This window comes from Chelonoidis abingdonii, chromosome 3 (assembly GCF_003597395.2).
Source record: "Chelonoidis abingdonii isolate Lonesome George chromosome 3, CheloAbing_2.0, whole genome shotgun sequence".
In the NCBI taxonomy this organism is placed as follows: Eukaryota; Metazoa; Chordata; order Testudines; family Testudinidae; genus Chelonoidis; species Chelonoidis abingdonii.
Window position 1 is genome coordinate 120,098,281 of NC_133771.1, and position 22,259 is coordinate 120,120,539.

Below are 22,259 nucleotides of genomic sequence, written 5' to 3' on the forward strand. Positions count from 1 at the left end.
AGTTAAATCTATGTATGGAGTGTATTGCACAATCCCTTTTATGATTGGTCAGATCTGCTGGCACAAACAGAGAGGCAGGACCATGGTTCTACTGCCTGGGGGACTGGCAGCCCTAACACTGTGGAGTCTTGTGAGAGCAAACTCTGCAGTGGTGTCTCACCCCATGCAGTAAGGGGTGTAAGAAGGAGGAAAGCTTCTGATGCTCTCACCATGCCTTGGACACTTGAGGAGGAAACAGACACTGTGTAGCCCAGAGATTTTAGGAGGAAAAAAACAGAGATGGAATGAAGTAATTATTAGGTTGTTTTTGTATCTTTATTCATTACTTTTCGTTTTAGGTCTTTTCTGCATACACACACCCCTTTTTAAAGAAAATGGCCCTTTCTGCTAACTGGATCAACAGGAAGGCCCCGCTAAGACTCTTCTATTGTGTCAGGGAAGATAGAATTTCTTAGCACATCATCAGTTGCTAGTGATGGATGTTCACAAAATGTTGGCACTAAGTATGAAGTTCACCCCAATGAAGGGGACCCCACACAAGGTTTTCTTCAGAGGGGTGAATTTCACTCTAAAGAGTTGAAACAGACTTCACTACTGCCCCAATCCTGTGAAGAAATACCAACATGTTTCACTTTACACACTGAACAATTCCATTGACTTCAGTGGAATAACTCATACTGCGTTAAGTGAAGCAAGTGGGCAAGTGTTTGCAGAATCTGGGCCTACATGAATCAGTCTAAACCTAAGCTTGCTCAAAACAAATAAGTTTCAATAGAACTTTGACCTCAGCTGATTTTTAACACGTTTGATTATATACAGCATGGAGCTACACATGTGGATTTTATTTATTTAGCCAAACTTAACTTTATGCTTTAATAATAAATATAGTCAAACTCTTTCTAAAATTTGATTTAAAAACTCAGTCCCTTCCTGGATGGAGACCATGTTTCCCTGATTTTATATTAATAATAAATTTGTATACCCCTGTAAATAAGGATTTTAAGTCAATCTGGGGTTACGCAGAGTAAAAGTTATGGCAAAAAATGGCCACTTTAATCAATTTATCTCTAGCATAAGGAACAGTGCCACAGTTAGTAACCTGTAGAGTCAGCTTTTACACAATTTCATGAAACATCAAATTATTACAGAAATTCTAATACATTATTCCCATCCTACAAAGAATTACAATATTGTAAATAACCAGCATGTTTATAGTTATATCCCATACACACTGTTGAAAAAAGACTTACTCTCTGAGCTGTACTACATATGGCTGAATAACTGTCCCTTGTCCCCTGTAGATGGGTTTGTGTGTTTTGCTTAAATTTTGCTTGAAGATGTTCTGCACATTGATTGATCAAATAGTCACCTTTATTTTTAAGGCTGTTCAAATGGTCTTCAAATCCTGCAATCTCTTCCATCATTGCCTAAAAAAAGATTAAAAAACCCATAAAAAATACTTTGATAGTCAAACTGCATCTGAGTGATGACTTCTTAAAGCAACACATTATATGCTTGAATATTTTTCTTAAATGTATTTGTCATAAACACTTAAGGGTTAATGTCTCTTTTACCTGTAAAGGATTAAAAAGCTCAGTAAACCTGGCTGACACCTGACCAGAGGACCAATAGGGGAACAAGATACTTTCAAATCTTGATAGAGGGAAGTCTTTTGTTTGTGCTCTTTGTGTCGTTGTTGTTCGCTCTTGGGACTAAGAGGGACCAGACGTCCATCCAGGCTCTCCAAATCTTTCTGAATCAGTCTCTCATGTTTCAAACTTGTAAGAAATTAGCTAGGCAAGGTGTGTTAGTCTTATTTTTGTTTCCTCAACTTGTAAATGTTTCTTTTTGTTGGAAGGATTTTACCTCTGTTTGCTGTAACTTTGAACCTAAGGCTAGGGGGGGTCCCTCTGGTCTACAGGAAGCTGAATACCCTGTAAAGCATTTTCCATCCTGATTTTACAGAGATAATTTTTACCTTTTCTTTCTTTAATTAAAAGCTTTCTTTTTAAGGACCTGATTGATTCTTCCTTGTGTTAAGATCCAAGGGGATTGGATCTAGACTCACTAGGGACTGGTGGGGGGAAAGGAGGGGGATGGTAAATTTCTCCTTGTTTTAAGATCCAAGGGGTTTAGATCTGTATTCACCAGGGAATTGGTGAAGTCCCTCAAGGCAACCCAGGGAGGGGATGAAGTTTTGGGGGAACAGAGAGTGCCCCAGACACTGGAATTCTGGGTGGTGGCAGTATACCAGAGCTAAGCTAGTAATTAGGCTTAGAACTGTCCATGCAGGTCCCCACATCTGTACCCTAAAGTTCAGAGTGGGGAAAGAAACCTGGACAGTATTTGTCATTAGATTTCACGAGAAAACTGTTATGTTCAAGCTATTAGACTGTACAATCTGTCTTAAAGCCTTTGTCACCCAAGAGATCCTAGTTTGTCACAATCAACAGAATCCAGCAAATTCACATACATAGGTATCCTTTAGACATATTACAAATATCTTAAATGAACCAACATGATGTGCTTTGTCCTAAATTGAGGAACTTTCATCTTTCCTTGTCAACAGTCCCTCCCTGTTGCTGCTTATCACCTCTTTTTCATATTGAATCTAATATTAGTATCAAATTTTGATACTGACAGTAACTGATCCAAAATGGCCCCATTAAGAACAATGGATGAAATTATGGCCCCATGGACGTAGATAGTAATTATGCCATTGACTTCAAGGGAATCAGGATTTCACACAATGAAACGACTTAAGGAGTAACATGCTAATCAAAAAGTAAGTTAGGACATTACTATCTGGCCCATAGTTTGAAGGCATTTTGAGGTAAGGATTTTGACTTTCTTTAACTTCAGTGTGTACTAACCACAGCTGTTGGTTGCTAGCAATAATTATAACTTCCATGAGAGTATTTGAGGGTATTTTACAACCTAATAACAAGAGAATTATAATACAAACTCTTCTAAAAACTAGGAGGTTTTTGTCCTCCCAAGAAAAAGGAATCAGTAGTGTCCCGGGGTAGGAGGGCCCTACTCTGCCTCTTGCGGTCTATTTCTTCTTCTCAGCATGAAATAGAGAAACTCTAATACAAAATTCAGACATACACACATAACCTTCACATGTTGTCACTGATGCTCACTGAAGGTGATATGAATCAGAAACACACTGATCTGGATGTAGACAGTGAGTGAATCAAGTTATTCTTGTTAACCCAGTCAATGTTACACATATTCAAGTAAGTACAGAAAAGGATGATAAAAAAAAGTTACAGCTCCAGAACTGAGATGGGGAATTGCTGGAGTAATATTTTTTTATTTTTACTGAGTAAATTACATGTGTTCAAGCACAAAGACCTACCTTGTGGTTGGCTAGTTGCTGAGTTATTATTTCTACACTGCTGCTCTCCATAAGGTCAGGAGCGACCAGCCTGCTGGACATCTGTAACAACCACTTTTCCACTTCTTGTAAGTCACAGTTATAATCTTCATGCTCTTTTACTTTCACCTCCAAGCTTTCAGCATGTGCCTGTGGGACCATATAAACCAAAATACAATTTTAGAGACACTTTCAAGAGAAAGGATGTCAAAAGTTGCTTTGAAACCTGAGAAGTTACTAAGAGTGATCCTGCAAACTATTTATTTCACAGGAGTAGTGCTTATATGCCTAGATCACAGTGAACACATCAAAAGAACTTCTTGCATCAGGATGGGTCGGGCCCAATTAAAAAAAAAACTACAAAAATATTAATGATAAAGAAAATTGATTTTTTTAAGGGCAAATATCAACTTGAAATGCAGTTAATCCTAATAATTTTTCCCTGTGGATGCCCCAACTCCACATAACCTTGTAAGCCTCACATAAAAGGGGCTTCTACCAGCACCCTGCATTGGGATGAAATGTCACCCACAGGAAAAAACCTCAACCCTTTAAACTGGAAAAAAAAGTTTCTCATATTGTGTGTTAGTGACATAAAAGGATTCCACAGTCCCCTTGCCGATTTCTTTTACCTTTGCCGCATTGCAGAGTTCCTGGTAATTGGCCTGAAGTTTCTGAATTTTGTCCCCTAAAGTAACGTCATGCACAAGTTCAAGAAGGGCTTCTCCTTTTTCAGTCACTGATTTTATGGAAGGCTCGTGGGACAGCACCGTCTGTTGTACTGACTACAAGTGCAAGCATTATAGTGAAAAAATATACTGTAAAAAGAATAAGATAAGATCACTTCCCTTAAACTCCAGGCTCAGAGGGTCCCCTCTAATCATAGATCTTCCCCTTCTCATACAGTAGAGGGCACAGCCACCTCCGTGGCAATATCCTTCCCCAACCAGCCTCCAGAGCTGTATTATTTTTCCCTTGGAGCCCCCTCAGGAATTCTTGGGGCAACTACAATAAGAGACTGAGCATGTGTGTGGAAGGGGGCAAGTGTTAGAGGCCAGAGTTGGTGCAGAGGCAGAGTGCCTCTGAGCGCATGGCTATAATCTGCAGGTTTGGGGATGGACCCCGCTGCCTTTTCCAGGAGAAACTCCATCCCCCTTAATGGGATGATGCAAGGGGAATCTCTAAAAAGGGACACGATCTGTTCAGCTGTCCCCTTATTCCTGCCTTTTTAAAAACAACAAAAGGCACAATGGCAGTGTGTGCATGTCCTGTCAGATATTGGCTTCCTCATATCCGATGCCTGAGAGTTGCAGGCAACATCTGCAGCCCTGTGGTGTTTTACAAAGACACTAATGAGGTGGGTGATTGGTATTATTGTTGCAATTTTCACTTTTGGAGAGTTATTACTTTGGTACAATGGTAAATGTTAAAAAACTATTTTTGTCTGCAATGTTGTTGTAACCGTGTTGTATATTAGAGACATACAGTGAGGTAATATCTTTTATTGGACCAACTTCTGTTGGTGACAAAGACAAGCTTTTGAGCTTACATAATGCTGTTCCTCAGGTCTGGGAAACATACTCAGACCCTGCCAGAACAACAGATGCAACACCTGTAGACATCTCTCCATTACGACAATGATCAACACCGATAACACACCATTCAAGATTCATGGGTCATACTATCACAACATGTGGCGCACATCATCCAGTGCCTGACATACCCCACTATCTTTGTGAAATCACACTCATTACCCTCTCGAATAAACTCACACAGGAAAATGATAATAGACAAAAACACCCTTATCACCTGTGAGCGAACATTTTTCACACATCTATCACTCTTTATCTGACCTCTTAGTCCTTATTCTCAAAGAAACACTGCACAACACTTTCAAAAGATGGGCCTGTGAGCTTAACTTTGTAACTTTGCTTGACACTAAAAATCATGGACTGAACAGACACTGGATTTATGGCTCATTATAACAGCCTATAACCCATTAACAACCCCCAACGCCAACTGCCTTTTTTTCTGCTCTTCCTTCCTTTCCTGTGACTAACGAGGTATTAACAAGCCACTTCACCTTGAATGGTCTCTTGAAATATGTGTAATTACTGTGATAAACAAACAATCTGTTCCACTACTTTGTGGACTGGTCAATAGTAGAAAATTAAATAGTAAAACCAATGTCGGTCAAGGATGTGAAAAATCCACACCCTAGAACGTCATGGTTAAACCTACCCAAGTCCATATTTAGACAGTGCTAGGTAGATGGAAGAATTTTTCCATTAACCTAGCTACTGCCTCTCAGGGAGGTGGATTATCTGTACTGACAGGGGAATCCCTCTGTGTTCCACTGTAGCACTTTAAGCGTAGACATACTCTGAGTATGTTTCCCAGACCTGAAGAAGGGCTCTGGGTAAGCTCAAAAGCTTGTCTCTCTCATCAACAGACATTGGTCCAATAAAAGATATTTCCTCACCCACTCTGTCTCTCTAAAACTATTTTAATTCTTAATATTTTTATAATGCTTTTAAAATTAATTAAAAACAATGGAGCCCACACTCTCCCATGTCAGCTAAAGTTTCAGGTTTAGTTTAAAAGACATCTCAGAAGCGTTCTCAATTATGCGTCTTTTGTCTCAGACCAAAACAGGCTAGAATTTTTCAGACTATTCAATAAATCAACAGGTATTTTAAATTAGCCAAACGTGTGGCATGGTCAAATTCTGCTTTCAGCTATATCAGCATAAATCCAGAGTAATCCCACAGAGTAACCCCACAGCAGAACAAAATTTGGCTCAATTCATTGTGTCATTACACCTATAAAGCTGGTAGACTGATGAGGAGTTCTTATTCCTTCAATATTCAGGGTTAAAATCAGAGGTGATACAAATAACAATGTGCAGTTCATCATCTATATTAGCATGTATCGCTAGGTGAAAACTTATGCACTTTAGGAATACAAAGGAAAGGTGCAACAGAAAGTGTGTAATTTAGATGCTGAGTAGAGGAAGCTAAATTAGGAAATGTGTAACTTACACGTTACATGTGTAATTTACACACCGAAATTACATGTGTAGTCGGAAAAGCATGTGTAACTTACACTTACATGTGTAGTCGGAAAAGCATTCATTAGAGGTCTATCTTGATTTCCTTTTCACATTCTTATTAGTTGCTTTCCCTGCTACATCCTTGCCCTTCCATTCCCCACAATGTTTGAAACTATAACAACTTTTCTGAGTTACCACCATATAATTTTATACCACTATTTATGTCACCTCTGAATCTGGCTATCAGTTTTCAGGTTAATTCTCATTATCTTTGTGGTAAATAGTACTATAAACAGTACTATAACCTATTTTCCATTATATAGAAAACTTAAATATAGCGAAAAAACAAAAGCATAAGGAGGCAATGTCAGCAGTGACAGAAAAGTTCCAGAAGACTGCAGGTCAAATTCTGTTGTCACTTAAACTAGTATAGATCCAGAATAACTATTGATATCAGTGGAGTTACTCCATACTTATTCCATCAAATGAAAACAAAAATTAACCCTGGGTGGATAACCTTCAAACATGGAAGATTTATTATGGCATCCAAATTCCACATTTGGAGCTTACATTTGCTCTTTGGCATGGAAACTATGATTTTATGATTTGAGCATCCAGATGAGCGATCTAATGGAATCTGTCAAGGCCCCCATAGCTGAAAACTGGACCTCAAGGACTTTTAGCTTAAAACCTCATTCATACGATGGAGTCACAGCATCAATTCTTACCTTGTATTTGGATAACTGGGCCTTCTTTTCATATAATTCAGTTTTGGGCTCCACTTGAGTGTGCAATATGGCTTGGTACTCTGTCAGCCACTGAGTCTGTGCCTTGTACTTGTCCGAGAATTCCTTTGACAACTGGAGGCACTTCTCTAAGGCCATATGCTCCTTCCTGATAGAGCTGGCCAGCTCTCCAAGCTGCTCCATGTAATCACTGATCTCTTTTCTTAACTGGTCAGCTTTATTTCCTTCCACGTATTTAATAGCCTGATCACCTTTCTCACGGGCACATTTCAGCAAATTGTGGCCTACATCCATGTCACTCAAAAGAAGCTGTAAAGAAAAATATGGAGATTAACAGAGAAATTAGATGGAGTCTTTACCCCTTTCAGTTTCCTTTGTTTTAATTTTTATGTCAAAGAGATGCTAGTAGCAATGTCTTTTTCAAACTACTGAGGCCAAAGAGATTGAGCAGGGAAGTGTGGAGAAGCTTGCACTTGTGCTGTAATTCAACAGAATATTGTCAACTGAGGATCTGGACGTCTCTCTCCAAGACTATCAGCTCATCACTTTTCATAATCAAGAAATTCACTTTAAAACAGATAACTGAACAGTTCAAATTCACTGTAATTTTATTGCAATACAGTGAATGCTGACAGTAGATGTAGAGTGACTACTGTATGTTTTATCACTTAGGTCAATATTTCAAAGGCTGATTTAAGTGGAACAGATACAAGAAAATATAATTCTCCATTCTCCACTGCTTATTAAGTAGGGCTAACTCGAAAAACAAAACAGCGTGCATCTCAGAAAGGAATTAAAGCTGTCATTAATTTAAAGATACAATGTTTTAAAACCACATAATAAAAATCAGCCAGTGGTGGTGAAATTTCAGGAGTTGAACCAGGAAATTTTATTTACGGAGTCTGTCAAATACAACGTACATAAGAAAATGTGGAATAGTTGAAAACTGTTCTTTGGCACAGCAGGTTTAAATATTGCAAGGAGACTAAGGAATTAATTCACAACTCTGAGGTAAAGTGTGAGTTTTACCACTGGCTTAGTTCAGTGGGAAGAATGGAAGAGTTTTGCTCCCCACAATGCATTTTTATAATAAAATTTGTATCACATAATCATTTGAGTGTCTTTTATTTTAGACTAAATCAAAATATAAACACCCTCTATTAGAAGAATGGGATTATACCATTTGGCATCATCCATGAATTTCACTATGAAGTTATCAATGTCATCGAACTCCACACACTAGGAGAACATCAAATTTTACACCCAATGCTCTCTATGCTGCTAACTACTCTGGACTGTTGGAATCAGAATTCTGAGTAACTGTGAGTACACCATTAAATGTGGATGAGTTAAGTCACATACACTAATGAAGAAAAATGACTAACAAATCCCAAGTTCAGGTGTCCTGTACCTCCAATTTCTGCATTTTCTTATCCATTGCTGTTTTATCCACAGTCTTGGTTACCACATTTTTAAAGTTCTGGCTAGTGGCTCCATACCAATCTGTGTAAGTGCAGAAAGCTAATTCTGACTCCTCCATAGTTCGAATCTCTTCTTCCAGGAACTTTATTTGTTCCTTCAAATAAATGTTGGAAACAGAAAGTGAATGCTTATTGTCCAATTCTTGACAAGAGAATGTTTAATAAAAGCAACAAAATACTATTTTATGAAAGAATAATCAATTTACTAAGTTCATTGACTTGTAAATAAGTCCTTTCATATCCACCAGATAATTGTTCTCTTAGGGGTTTTCTGTATTCCCTTCTCAATGTGTGTGTATAGCCATCACTAATGTTAAAATGGAGTAATATTTTAGCACTAAAGGGGGAAGGTACAGGTGATAAAATTCTATTTTATATTTTTAAGTTAATTTAGGCCTGATTTACACTAGGAAATTACATAGGTGAAACTTATACACCCCTGAGCAATACAGTTAAACCGACCTATCCCCCAGTGTAGACAGTGCTAGGTTGATGGGGTAATTCTCCCACTGACATAGCTATCACCTTTTGGGGAGCTGGAGTACCTATCCTGATTAAAGAAGCTCTCCTGTTGGCATAGGTAGCTTCTTCACTGAAGTGTTGAAGTGCTGCAGCTGTGCCACTGCAGCATTTTAAGTGTAGATGTACCCTTAGCGACTGCGAGAGGTGTCAGATTGAAAGTACCATAATCTGAAGTGATCTGCAGAATGGACCTTGCCAGTTCAAGTTTCCCCACAACACCTCATTGATGTGCCTCCTCCATGACAATCTGAAGGCACTTCTCTAAAATTCATTCAGTGTCCATGCACACTGAACCCTCAACTTGTCTGCTGGAACTGCCAAAAGAGGCATCAGTCAGTATCCCCTGGCATGGTATTTTTGTGATGTAGATAACTTACACAAACTGTCCATAAGAAAACAGAATGTGACTACCAACACATTTCATACAGATTGCTAAACACCCATGACATGGTGACAATTTATGATTACTGCAGAAGTTGACTGAAAGGTCTGTTTCCTATTAACAATGCCCTGATCCATCTAGCCCACTGAAATCTAGAGAGGGGAGGGTTCTTGTATGTGCACATTATATGATTAAGGATTCTACATCAATGAATAATTTGTGCTAACCGCGCCCAATAAATAATACCTACCTGTGTCTCCCGTTTTGCTGACATTGCATAATATAATGAATGAATTTCCATTACTTACCAGTACATGAAGGATAAGAGCTTGGTACCGAGAGGTAAGCTGGGTAGCTTGATTTCCCATTCTACTGGTGGTATGACTTTCCTCCAGGATTTGCTGAGCTAATACCCCAACTTCCTCAACATCATCTTTGTAGATTGTTATTTCTTCATGCCATTTCTGAGACAAAGAAGACAGATATTATCAAGTGTATGTGATTACAACCATGTATCTTAACACTGGAAATGTAGTAGTTTACTCTGGTCAGCATGGCACAGACACTCAATACAGCCATGGGAGAGTGCACTGGATTCGATTCTGTTCCCTCATCAAGAAAAGAATTGAACAGATTCCAATTCCAGGAACAAACTCTTCTCTCTATTGTGCCTGTGCATTCTACAGGCCAATTGAATTTCAGATTCCACACTGAGATTACAGCTCTGGCAAAATCATCTCTTCACCTGTTAGTGGAGCAAATTTGATCTGGACTCCCTGAGAGGCAATGACAGTGTCATATTTACAGTCATTTTTCATCGCAGAACTATACTGTAACGTATAAACCACGTGTGATATATACAGGGTTTGTTAAACAGATGGAAAGTAATTACCTTCATTTGCTGTAGCTGCATCTCCTTTGTTGCTCTGTCAGACTGCCGCCCAGTCCTGATATTAACTTTCTCCTCCAGCGTCTTAAGCCAGTCATCTACCTTCTGAAACTTTTTCTCCATTAACCTCAGTTTGTTCAGAGTGGTGTTTAGCTGGGTCCTGGCCTCAGAAAGCCTGTGCTGGTAAACCTGCCAATCCTGTCGCATTGACTCCAGTGCTCTGTCTTCTGTCTGGGGTATGCCCCAAGGTATCACCTCCTCCCTGCCATGGAGTGCTGCATTTAGTAATGCCTGTCCCTCTGCACAATTGACCTGTAGTTCCTGCAAGGTTACAATTACAGGGGTAACTTGTTCACATGTTTTACATTAACAGTGGTAATCACGTTTTGCAGAGTAGATAACAGCCTAGCTCCTTTGACTTCAATGGAGCCACAACATCACCCAGTGCATTTAAAGTTGAGTACCTTATACCACGTCGGTGGTAGTCTGGTCATGAACACCTTAACACAGCCCGGCACAGTGATTTTTTTTTTTTTACATGATCACTAGCATTGCTCAATGAATTACGGGATATATTTATGGCCAAAACGTGCTTATGTTTCTCCTTTAGTTGCTGAGCTTATCAGAACTTCCAAAACATAGGTCATCTTTGCCAGCATGGGCACTTGGGATCCCTGAGCACATTCAGCACATCCGTGAACTCAAGGCTTTCGGGCTGGCAGCCAGCACACTACTAGCTTGTCAATGTGGTAACTTTAAAAACCAAATCTGTTTCATTAGATTCCTGGATCTGTTTTCCACTGATCTTAGCCAGATGCTTATTTTTGCCCTATGTAGCTAAAAACAGCCACAAAGGGTACCACATTTTAAATAAAGTTGATTAAAAAAAAAGGCACACAAAATCAGGAAACAGCTGGTTGGGAGGAGATTTATGGCCCAGATTTTTTAGCAATAAATATGCCGGTATTTTCCCTGTAAATATTTCACATACAATTACAAACGAATTCCCATCATCCTTTATAGTTAAGAATTACAACATGCTGGATATTAACTTTCTTCTCCAGGGTATTAAGCCAGTCTGGTTTTATTCTAAGACTGTGCAACTCAGGCTCGTCATAAATCCATTTGATACCAAAATGGGCTAACCAAATTACAGAGTATGATGGTCCCCAGTTTTCTGATGAAGATATCTGAAACAGAAGACACACTTGAGTTTCTGCTGTTAATTCCAGAACAGAATGAAAATGACTTTAATAAAAAAGCCAAGAAGGGACCATCTGTTCAAACACTGTACAAGAGAAGAGCACAGCAATCTGAAACGTATACTTCTTTTCACATTTATTTCTGTGAAAGATCCCATCCTTAATTTTAAGAAAAACTTTCCTTCCATGTAAATATTTTTGAAAGTATAATTTTGTAGAGAGATATATACACGCATATCCACACTGACTTTAATCCCTTTAAAAAATCTTGTGTAAGATAGTGGGTATTTCACATTTGCAGCCCTTAATCACAAATTGTCCCATCAACTTCATAAATACGTTATATTTGATTAATACTGTATAGCCCTTTGTGTTATTGCTATGTCAAGAACAGGACTAAAAAAAAAACCTCTCATTCAGTTGCTACGTCATGAAAGACTTAAGACTCAATGAACAAAATTCTCTCTAATGTGATTGTATGGATTTATTTCAGCTGATTAAGAGAAAAGTGGTATCGTGTTTCCTCTTCAGATCCCTTCAGTTCTGGCTTTTAGAACCTGACAGTACTTTACTGTAATATTGTTGACTATATTGTAGACTGAGAGTTGTACAAAGTTTTCTTCTTAAAGACTTAAATTCAGGCCAGATTTACTGCAGTCTGCAAAACTGGAAACGTTTTGTGTGACTATGGCCTTACGGGCTGATATATGGGGTCAACTGGAAGTCACAAAACTCAATCCCTAAAAGTCAACAGGATTTTAAACACGAGTTTAAAGGCACCAGGATTGAGTCTACTAGTTGGGCAGCAAAGACCTTATACAAGAGTCCTTGTGCAAAATGTAAATCAATTAACAAGTCCAAAGCCCACTATATCTAGAGATCTAGAAAACTTACCAGTTTCAGTCTGCAGTGGTTTGTGTGAACCATTTTGCCAGTTTTGGTTCATGAAGGCATTGATTCTTTGAGTTCTGAGTTCAAACTACACCTGAAACTCTAAGAATAACTCAGCTGAAAATATTAGGTTGTACCTGATATTTTTGCTCTACTTCCATTGCATATTTAAATAAAATAGTAGTACCAACAACAACAACAATATAGTCAGAGCCATAAAAAAGAACTGTAAGAATCTGAAGAAAGCCTTTGATGAACACAATATGTTGGGGAAGAGTCAACATGGCTACTATAAAGGAAAATCATGCCTCACAACTCTAAAAACATTATTTGAGGATGTCAATAAGCATGTGGACAACGGGGATTTCCAGTGTACTTGGACCTGCAGAAAGCTTTTGACAAGGTCCCACATCAAAGGCTCTTCAGCAAACTAAGCAGTCATGGGACAAGAGGGAATATCCTCTCATGGATCAGTAACTGGTTAAAACATAAGAAACAAAGGGTAGGATAAATGGTTAGTTTTCACAATAGAAAGTAGTAAGTAGTTGGGTCTCTCAAGGATCTAGGACCTGTGTTGTTCAACATATTCATAAATGATATGGGAAAGGGGGTGAACTGTGAGGTAACTCAATATGCAGACCATACAAAATTACTGAAAATAGTTAAGTCCACAGCTGATTGTAAAGAGTTACAAGGGGATCTCACAAAATTGGGTGACCGGACAACAAAATGGAAGATGAAAGTCAACACTGAGAAAGTGCAAACATATATTGGAAAAAATAATCCGTATAATACGTACAAAATGATGGGGTCTAAACTAGATGTTACTACTCGAGAAAAAGATCTTGAAGTCCTCATAAATAGATCTCTGAAAACATCTGCTTAACGCACAGCAGCAGTCAAAAAAGCTAACAATGTTAGGAACTATTAGGAAAGGGATAGATGATAAAACAAAAAATATTGTCATGAGGTTATATAAATCCATGGTGTGCCCACATCTTGAATACTGCATGCAGTTCTGGTTTCCCCATCTCAAAAAAGATATATTAGAATTAGAAAAGGTGCAGAATAGGACAACGAACATGATGAGGAGTATGGAACAGCTTCCATATGAGGGGAAATTAAAAAAAAGACTGGGACTGTTCAGCTTAGAAAATGAATGAACTAAGGGAGATGGATATAATAGAGGTCTATAAAAAGGACAGTTACCTGTTCCGTAACTGGCATTCTTCGAGATGTGTTACTCATGTCTAATCCACAGTAGGTATGCATGATCGCCATGTGCGCCAGTGCTGGAAGTTTCTCCCTTAGCAGTACCCATACTGGGGGAGCACTGTGGTGACCCCTGGAGTGGCGCCTGTATATTGTGCTATAAGGGGGACCGTGTGCTCCCCCTACCCTCAATTCCTTCTTGCCGGACAACTCTGACAGAGGGGAGGGAGGGCGGGGTGTGGAATAGACATGAGCAACACATCTCCAACAATGCCAGTTACGGAACAGGTAACTTTCTTTTCTTCTTCAAGTGATTGCTCATGTGTATTCCACAGTAGGTGATTCCAAGCCATACCTGTTGGAGGTGGGTAGGAGTTCACAATAGGCTGGGACAGAGTACTGCCCTGTCAAACTCGGCGTTATTCCTAGACTGGGAGACAATTGCATAATATGAAGTACAAGTGTGAACATAGGCCCAAGAGGCCGCTCTACAAATGTCTAGGATAGGGACATGGACTATGTAGGCAGATGATAAGGCCTGAGCCCTTGTAGAGTGTGTCCTGATGATCGGCGGCGGGGGAACCCCTGCCAGATCATAGCACGTGTGCATGAGGTGATCCAGCGGGAAAGGAGATAAGTTGCCCTTTCACCCACTCGACTGAGGCAACAAAAAGTTGCGAAGATTTCCAGAATGGCTTGGTCCGATCCAGATAAAAGGCCAGCGCTCTATGTACATCGAGTGTGCGGAGGCAGTGTTTCTCGTTGGAGGAATGGGGCTTAGGGTAGAGCACGGGAAGAAAGATGCTCTGTTACATATGGAAGGCGGAGATCACCTTCGTAAGGGACGCCAGGTGTGCATGGAGCTGCATTTTGTCCCTGTGGAAGACTGTATAGGGGGTTCCGAGGTCAAGGCCCTGAGTTCCGAGACACGTTGGGCCGACGTAATCGCTACAAGGAAGGCTACCTTCCATGAGAAGTGAGACCATGAATATGTGGCCAGGGGCTCAAAGGGAGGACCTGTGAGTCAGGACAAAACTAGGTTCAGGTACCATTGCGGCACAGAGGGGTCTAGCATATGGGAATGAACGGTCAAGGCCCCTCAGGAAACGGGAGGTCATAGTGTGGGAAAAGACTGAGTGCTCTTGCACCAGTGGGTAGAAGGCTGATATGGCCGCCAGGTGTACCCTGACAGAGGCGGGTGCCAGTCCCTGGGTCCTAAGGGACACGAGGTAGTCCAGGATAAGCTGGAGAGGAGCGGAGGAAGGGGAGACTCCCTGGTCACTCACCCACTTGGAGAACCTGGACCATTTCACCATGTATGTCCGGCCTGTGGATGGTTTCCTACTTTCCACGAGGACCCGCCTTACCTGCTAAGAACATCTGCCCTCCTCCTCGTCTAGCCACGGAGCAACCATGCTGTCAGGTGGAGCGCAGCTAGATTGGGATGGAGGAGGTGGCCCCCATCCTGGCAAAGGAGGTCCGGACGAAGCAGCAGTATCCTGGGGAGGGGGGGCAAAGGAGGGTCCCGTACCAGTGTTGGCAGGCCCACGCTAGGGCTATGAAGATGACTTTTGCTTTGTCTGCTTTTACTTTCTGCAGGACTTTGTCGATGAGGGGGAACAGCGGGAAAGAGTAAAGGAGCTGGCCCGACCACTGCAGGAGGAACGCATTGGAGATCACGCACCTCCCCACTCCTCCCCTGGAGCAGAACTGCGGGCAATGTCGGTTCTGGTGGGTTGCAAAGAGGTCGATCTGGAGACCTCCCCACTCTTGGAAGAGCCGGCGAGCGACCTCTGAGTGGAGCGACCACTTGTACTGGGGGGAGAAAACCCTGCTGAGGCGATCTGCTTGCATATTGTGGTCGCCCAGGAGGTACACAGCCCTCAGGGAGATATCGTGGGCTATACAGAACTCCCATAGGCTCAGGGCTTCCCGGCAGAGGGGTAGGGAGTGAGTCCTGCTTTGCCTGGTGACGTAGTACATGGTGGCAATGTTGTCCATGAGGACCCTGACCACCTTGCCGCAAAGGTGTGTGTGGAAGGCCATGCATGCCAACCGTACTGCCCTGAACTACTTGACATTTATGTGAAGGGCCAAGTCCAGGATTGACCACATCCCCTGGGTTTGCATGTTCCCTGTGTGGGCTCCCCAACCTAGGTCCGACGCATCGGTCACCAGGTCCATAGACGGGTTGGCATCCTGAAAGTGAACCCCTTGCAGCATGGTGCTTGGGTAAGACCACCATTGAAGGGAAGCCAGTATCGGGGACGGAACCATGAGGACCTTGTCTAGCCCATCTCGGCCCTGGGAGAATTGGGAGGCTAGCCAGAGCTGGAGGGTCCTCATTCGAAGCCTGGCATGGCGGATCACGTACGTACATGTCACCACGTGCCCTAGAATTCGAAGGCACGCCCTTGCCATTGTCATCGGGAAAGCCGTGACCGAGGCGATGAGACCTCTTATGGCCTCAAAGCTGTCCAGGGGAGAGAGTCTGTGGCCCTTGAGGAGTCCAGCGGCGCCTCAACGAACTCTATGCGCTGAACCAGAACTAAGGTTGATTTGGTCTCGTTCACCACTAGGCCGAGACCATCACATGTCGACAGGAGCAGCTTCACATGGGTCTTCACCTCGGAACAAGAGTCGCCCTTGAGAAGCCAGTCCTCCAGGTATGGGAAGATCTGTATCCCCTCCCGCCTGAGGAAGGCCACTACCACAGCCATACACTTTGTGAAAACCCTGGGTGCCGTGGATAGGCCAAATGCGAGAACCGCAAACTGGTAGCGGTCCATCCCCACTAGGAAGCAGAGGAAGCGCCCGTGCCCCTCGACAATATGGATGTGGAAGTACGCATCCTGGAGGTCCAGGGCCGCATACCAGTCCCCCGGGTCCAGACAGGGGATAATAGAGGCCAAGGATACCATGCAGAACTTGGAGTGGGCTAGAGAATGGTTCAGGCTCCGCAGGTCCAGGATGGGCCTGAGGCCCCCTTTGGCCTTCGGGATCAGGAAGTATCGGGAGTAGAATCCCTTGCCCTGGAATTCTAGTGGTACTCTTTCCACCACCCTCACATGCAGTAGACGGTCCACCTCCTGCCCTAGAAGGTGGGGTGGGTATGCTCTGGGTTCCCAGGGCCTATAGGGGAGGGCGGGTGGTTCAGAGGGGAGGAGTTGAACTGCAACCTGTAGCCCTTGGAAATGGTGCTGAGGACCCACTGGTCCAATGTGATATGGGACTACGCCATGCGGAAGGCAGACAAATGGTTGCAGAACACAAACTTTATTAATTGAGGGGTCTCCCTGGCAACAGGCCCGGTGCCCCCCGGCAAATAGCCAAAACTGCCTCTTTCCCTGCCTCTTGCCCTTAGAGGGCCCAGGATGCAGAGTGGAGCAGGAATGCCGCTAAGATTGTTTTTGGTCTCTTATACGGGGACTTGTATCTGCTCCTTGCAGGTTGAGCTGATTGTTGCAGTCTGGCCATGTCCTTAGTTGGAGGGTCATAGAGGCCCAAGGTATGCAGGGTGTTGCAGGAATCCTTCATCCCATGCAGCCTGACATCCGTCTGGTCCACAAAGAGTGCTTTCCCATCAAACGGGAGTTCCTGCATAAGGGATTGGGCCTCCATCAACAATCCAGACAGCAGGAGCCACGACACCCTGCGCATGGAAATCACCGAAGCCATGGAGCGGGCTGCAGTGTCGGCTGCATCTAACGCCGCTTGCAGGGCCACTTTCACTGCCGCTGCCCCCTCTTCTACTAGTGTCTTAAAGTCCTTCCTGTCCCGGTCTAGGGGGAGAGGCTCAAACATAGGCAGAGACTCCCACAGGTTAAAGTCATACCTGCTCAGTAAGGCCTGCTGGTTTGCTACCCTGAGCTGGAAACTTGCCAAGGAATAAATCTTTCTACCACAGGAGCCCAGTCGTCTGGCATCCTTATTCTTGCAGGTAGGTGTCAGATGGCCTTGACGCTCTCTGTGGTTTACCAACTCTACCACAAGCGAGTTAGGTGCCGAGTGGGAATAGAGATACTCATGGTCCTTGGCAGGCACAAAGTACTTCCTTTCATCCTTCTTGGACATTGGCGCCAAGGAGGTGGGAGTTTGCCACAGAGTGTTGGAAATGTTGGCTACACCCTGGTGCAGGGGTACAGCCACCCGGCCCAGTGCTAAGAGGGACAATACGTTAAAGAGGGAATCGTAGGGGCCCTCCTTTTCCTCTGCCTGCAGCTGAAGGCTGGATGCCACCTGCTTTAGCAGGTCTTGGTGTACCTTAAAATCCTCCTGAGGGATTGGTGGTCGAGGCACCGTTATGGTGTCATCCGGTGCCAGGGAAAGAGCAAGCATGAAGCCATGGGCCTTGGTCGGTACCGGGGGTGGGGGGGGTCGAGCCCCAGATCAGAGTCTGGGCGTGGGTCCGCCGACCTGTCTCTTAGGCAACCAGAAGAGGCTGATGGAGCCTGAGATGCTCTGGTGACCGAGCGGGCCCCCCTCTGGGCGGGCATCGGTGGCCACAGTGCCCACTGGCACCACTGTCCCTGCCATGGAGCCCCTTACCATTGACCGGACTGAGGGCCCGGTGGCGGTAGTTGTCCCAGCTGAGCTGCGTGAGCTGAGGTTGGGTGGCTGGGTGCCAAGGCCGAGGTCACCGTCAAGCGCACGGTCTCACAGGAACGGTATGAGTAGCGGTGCCTGCGATGCCGCCTCCCTCGGGACCTGGACCTCTAAGTCGAGGAATGGTACCCGCCCTCGAAGAGCTGCTTCAGTACCCACGACAGCAGCGGGAGTTCCGGTGCCCCGGTGCCGAGGTGTCGTGATGGGAATCTCAAGCATGATGTTTAGTTGAGTGGGAACTGGAACGAGAACAACGACATCTATCCTGTCGAGACCGGCTGTGGTAGTCGTGTCGCGAAAGGAAATGGTCCCGGTGCCACTCTCGATGCCTGTGCTCACTGGCAGGCAGCGTAAAGGGTCCCCGAGACTCCCATCCAGGTGGTGACCGGGATGATCTGGTCGACATCGAGGGAGGGCGTGAGCTGCTGGACGACCGGTCGCTGCATGCCAAATGGTGCGGGGAATGGTCCTCAGAGTGGGGACTGCGACCCGCAGGAGAGGTTTGATGGGCACTGATTGGAGGTTTGCCCCAGTACTGGGGACCCGTCACCGGTTGCACATCTGGAACCGGGAGACTCATAATGTCTTTTGCAGCCTGCATCACCTCCGGTGTCAATGGCATCCATACCAGTGGAAATGTGTGCGCAGATGGCACTGGGCTGCTCCACTCAACACGAGTCAGAGGTCTTGAGCATGGGGGTGAGGGGAAAGACCTTGGATTGCCCGACGCAGGAGCAGCCTCCCCTCTTTCCTTGTCTTGGCACCGCTGCGAGACAGGTCCCTTTCCCTGCTTCTTGAAGGGGGAACAGTGCCAACTAGTAGACAGTGCCTCACTACGTACCGACGGTGTGGCAACGGGAGCAGAGTCCGCCCGGTGTGCCGGAGTTGGGGCCAACGCCGATGCCATCAAGAAACCACGGAATCTAATGTCTCTCTCCTTCTTGGTCCGCAGCTTGAATGACCTGCAGATCTTACAACGTTTGCTGATGTGAGTCTCACCCAAACAGTAGAGACACTCAGCGTGCGGGTCACTCCTAGGCATAGAATGGCAACAGAAGTTGCACAACTTGAAGCCTTGGGCACAGGGCATTCCCCGAGCCCTCTCTAACAACTAAAGTAACAATTCCACAAACGGTACCACTAAGGTCAAGTAGAAAGGCTGCAGCAGAGCTGGAGCACAAAGTTCCGACTACCTTCACTGGAAGCAAGAAGGAATTGAGGATGGGGAGAGCGTGCGCTCCCCGTTATAGCGCGATATACAGAAGCCACTCCAAGGGTCGCCGCAGTGCTCCCCTAGAACAGGTACTACTAAGGGGAAAACTTCCAGCACCGGTGCACGTGGCGATCACGCACACCTACTGTGGAATACACATGAGCAATCACTCGAAGAATCGTGAAAGATGTGGAGAAACTGAAGAGAAAAGTGTTATTTACACCTTCCTGTAACACAAGAACTAAGGATAACCCAATGAAATTGATAGGCATCAAGTTCAAAACAAACAAACGGAAGTACTTCTTCACACAACACACAGTCAAGCTGTGGAACTCATTGCCATGGGATGCTGTGAAAGCCAGAAGTCTAACTGGGTTCAAAAAAGAATTAAATAAGTTCATGTAGGATAGGTTCACAAATGGCTATTAGCCAGGATGGTCAAGGATGTGACCCCATGTTCTGGGCATCTCTAAACCTCCAACTGCCAGAAGCTGGGACTGGACAACAGAGGACGGATCATGCGATAATTGCTCTGTTCTGTTCGTTCCCTGTGAAATACCTGATATTGGCCACTGTCAGAAGACAGGTTACTGGACGAGATGGACCATTGGTCTGATCCAGTATTGCTGTTCTTATGTTCTTAAGATGAACTAGTAAGCTGGAGGTGAATTGCTTGTCCTTTTGAAGTGAATGGGATTTTTGCTATTGATTTTATTGCAGTCAGGATTTCACTCTCATTTTACGCCAATACAATGGGTGGCATATAGATTTCTCATTTGTATCCAGAAATCAAGTAGTTAGAAATAAAGTAAATGTCATTATCTGTGCCTGAAAATGGGAGGACCTGTTGAAGTCCACTTATAAAATCAAGGCCTGTAAGTCTTTTGCATGTCTAGAACGTGTCTTAAAAAACAACAATAGCAAAATAATTGCGTCACTGTGCATTAATTTTTCCCAAGATAAACAAGGAATACAACCTCTCTGTCATGAAATTTATGTTATTCTATTTTACAAGTGGAATTAATTTAAATTGGGTGCCATGCCACACATACTATACCTGTAGGTCCCGGAGTGTTGACTCATGTGTCTGAGCATCACCTTCAAGGTATGATAAACATTCAAGTTTTTCCTGTTCCTTTTCCAGCCATATTTCAAAGGCCTTCAGTTTTCTTTGGTACTCATGATGTAAGTGAAGCAGTTTCTCAGATTTGGTTACAGCCTCCTGTTTGTTAAAAATACTTCATTAGAGCCACAGCCAGTTAAGACATCATAGAAACATAGAATTAGAAGAGACCTCAAGAGGTCATCTAGTCCAGTCCCCACTCAAGGCAGGACTAATTATTGTAAATTATAAATCCCAGAAATGGAAAACAAAGTTTGGATCTAGAGCTGAACTTTCCCAAAGTTCAGGGTGTCTAGATTCAGGGGGATTGTTTGTGTAATTACAGAAAAAGAGGGGGACATCGATGAAGATACAGATGTAGATTCAGTTGGGAACTTTGGCTCAGTTTGAGGCTATTTGAATCTGGTCTTTTGGTTTGAGACCATTTATAGTTAAATTGTTGATTAATAGTAACAATGGCCCAGATTTCATTTCCTTTGTTTTTAAACTAGCACAACTCCAGTTACTTAGTTGGAATTATTCCTGATTGTCATAAGTGTGACCTCAGAATCTGGCCCATTTTCTTTTCAGGAATTCAGACCCTTTTCAACTACATACAATAATAGTTCCACCTCTTATTTAGAATATGTAATAGCGTTCATTATGTAGAATCTCACAGTGTTTTGCTATAACTAAAGATGACTTTGCTGATCACTAAGAACTAGACTGTAAACCCTATACTTACACTGATAAACAATCACTTTCATGAGTAGTCCCTCTGATTTCACAATCTGGCCTAAAAACACTGCCATATCTGGGGCACGCCACCACAGCCACCGTATCTCAGCAACATTACAGAATGGTGTTTTCAGAGACAATTACTAAAAGATTATCTGCAACTGAAACTGCAGGGGGATTTCTGTAATTACCAGCAGAGTAGTTTGGTCAGGACACTAGGGTTAAGTCTCATGCTTACTAAATGTGCCATGAGATCTTTGCTGACTACAAGAAGGTTAGGCTTCATTTTTAAATCTCATGTAAAAGATAATGACCCCAGCATTATGCTGGACTACTGCTTCAGAACTGATTGAGAATCTCAACACTATTATTGCACCTCAATTTCTCATCCACATTTTGTCCAGGCCCTCACTGGTTATTTTTTTTTTATCAGATGCCACAAAACCACAGCCCAATGTGGCGTGACTGCAGAAGAGTTTCTGCAAGTACACATAATTTTCAAAAGTTCATGATTTTTTTAAGATATTGTATTAATATTGCTTCAGCCTTCATCAGTCTGTGACATAAAACTTTCCAAAATCCTTTCTGGGCTAGTGCTGGAACCCGCCAGCACTTATCATTGAGTGTAGCACGTACTCTGATGGGTCATATGACACAGAAGTCAATGGACTCAGACCAGTAATAAGCACTATATGTAGTAGTAACTGTTTGTAAAATTAGGCCCTTGGTGAATTACTTAACAATTTGTCTAGTGTTTACATTTGCTGTATGACACGCATTCATGGTCAAACAAAAATCCTTCTTTGTATTTGTACTGATGTTTCTAAGCTTTTGGTCCTGTT

The 22,259-nt window shown here is 43.3% G+C and overlaps 1 protein-coding gene across 10 annotated transcripts in view; it reads right to left on the reverse strand.

Annotated features, from left to right (window-relative positions):
* Positions 1–22,259, reverse strand: part of SYNE1 (spectrin repeat containing nuclear envelope protein 1) — a 498,327-nt gene that overhangs the window by 211,485 nt on the left and 264,583 nt on the right. For all 10 annotated transcript variants that reach the window (XM_075064060.1, XM_075064059.1, XM_075064058.1 and 7 more), the window contains exons 63-70: positions 20,635–20,799; positions 10,458–10,775; positions 9,874–10,029; positions 8,592–8,756; positions 7,163–7,489; positions 4,015–4,167; positions 3,365–3,532; positions 1,251–1,427 (exon numbers count right to left, since the gene is read on the reverse strand). In XM_075064060.1, the coding sequence (XP_074920161.1) occupies positions 1,251–1,427; positions 3,365–3,532; positions 4,015–4,167; positions 7,163–7,489; positions 8,592–8,756; positions 9,874–10,029; positions 10,458–10,775; positions 20,635–20,799 (1,629 nt within the window). The remainder of the gene's footprint in view (positions 1–1,250; positions 1,428–3,364; positions 3,533–4,014; positions 4,168–7,162; positions 7,490–8,591; positions 8,757–9,873; positions 10,030–10,457; positions 10,776–20,634; positions 20,800–22,259) is intronic.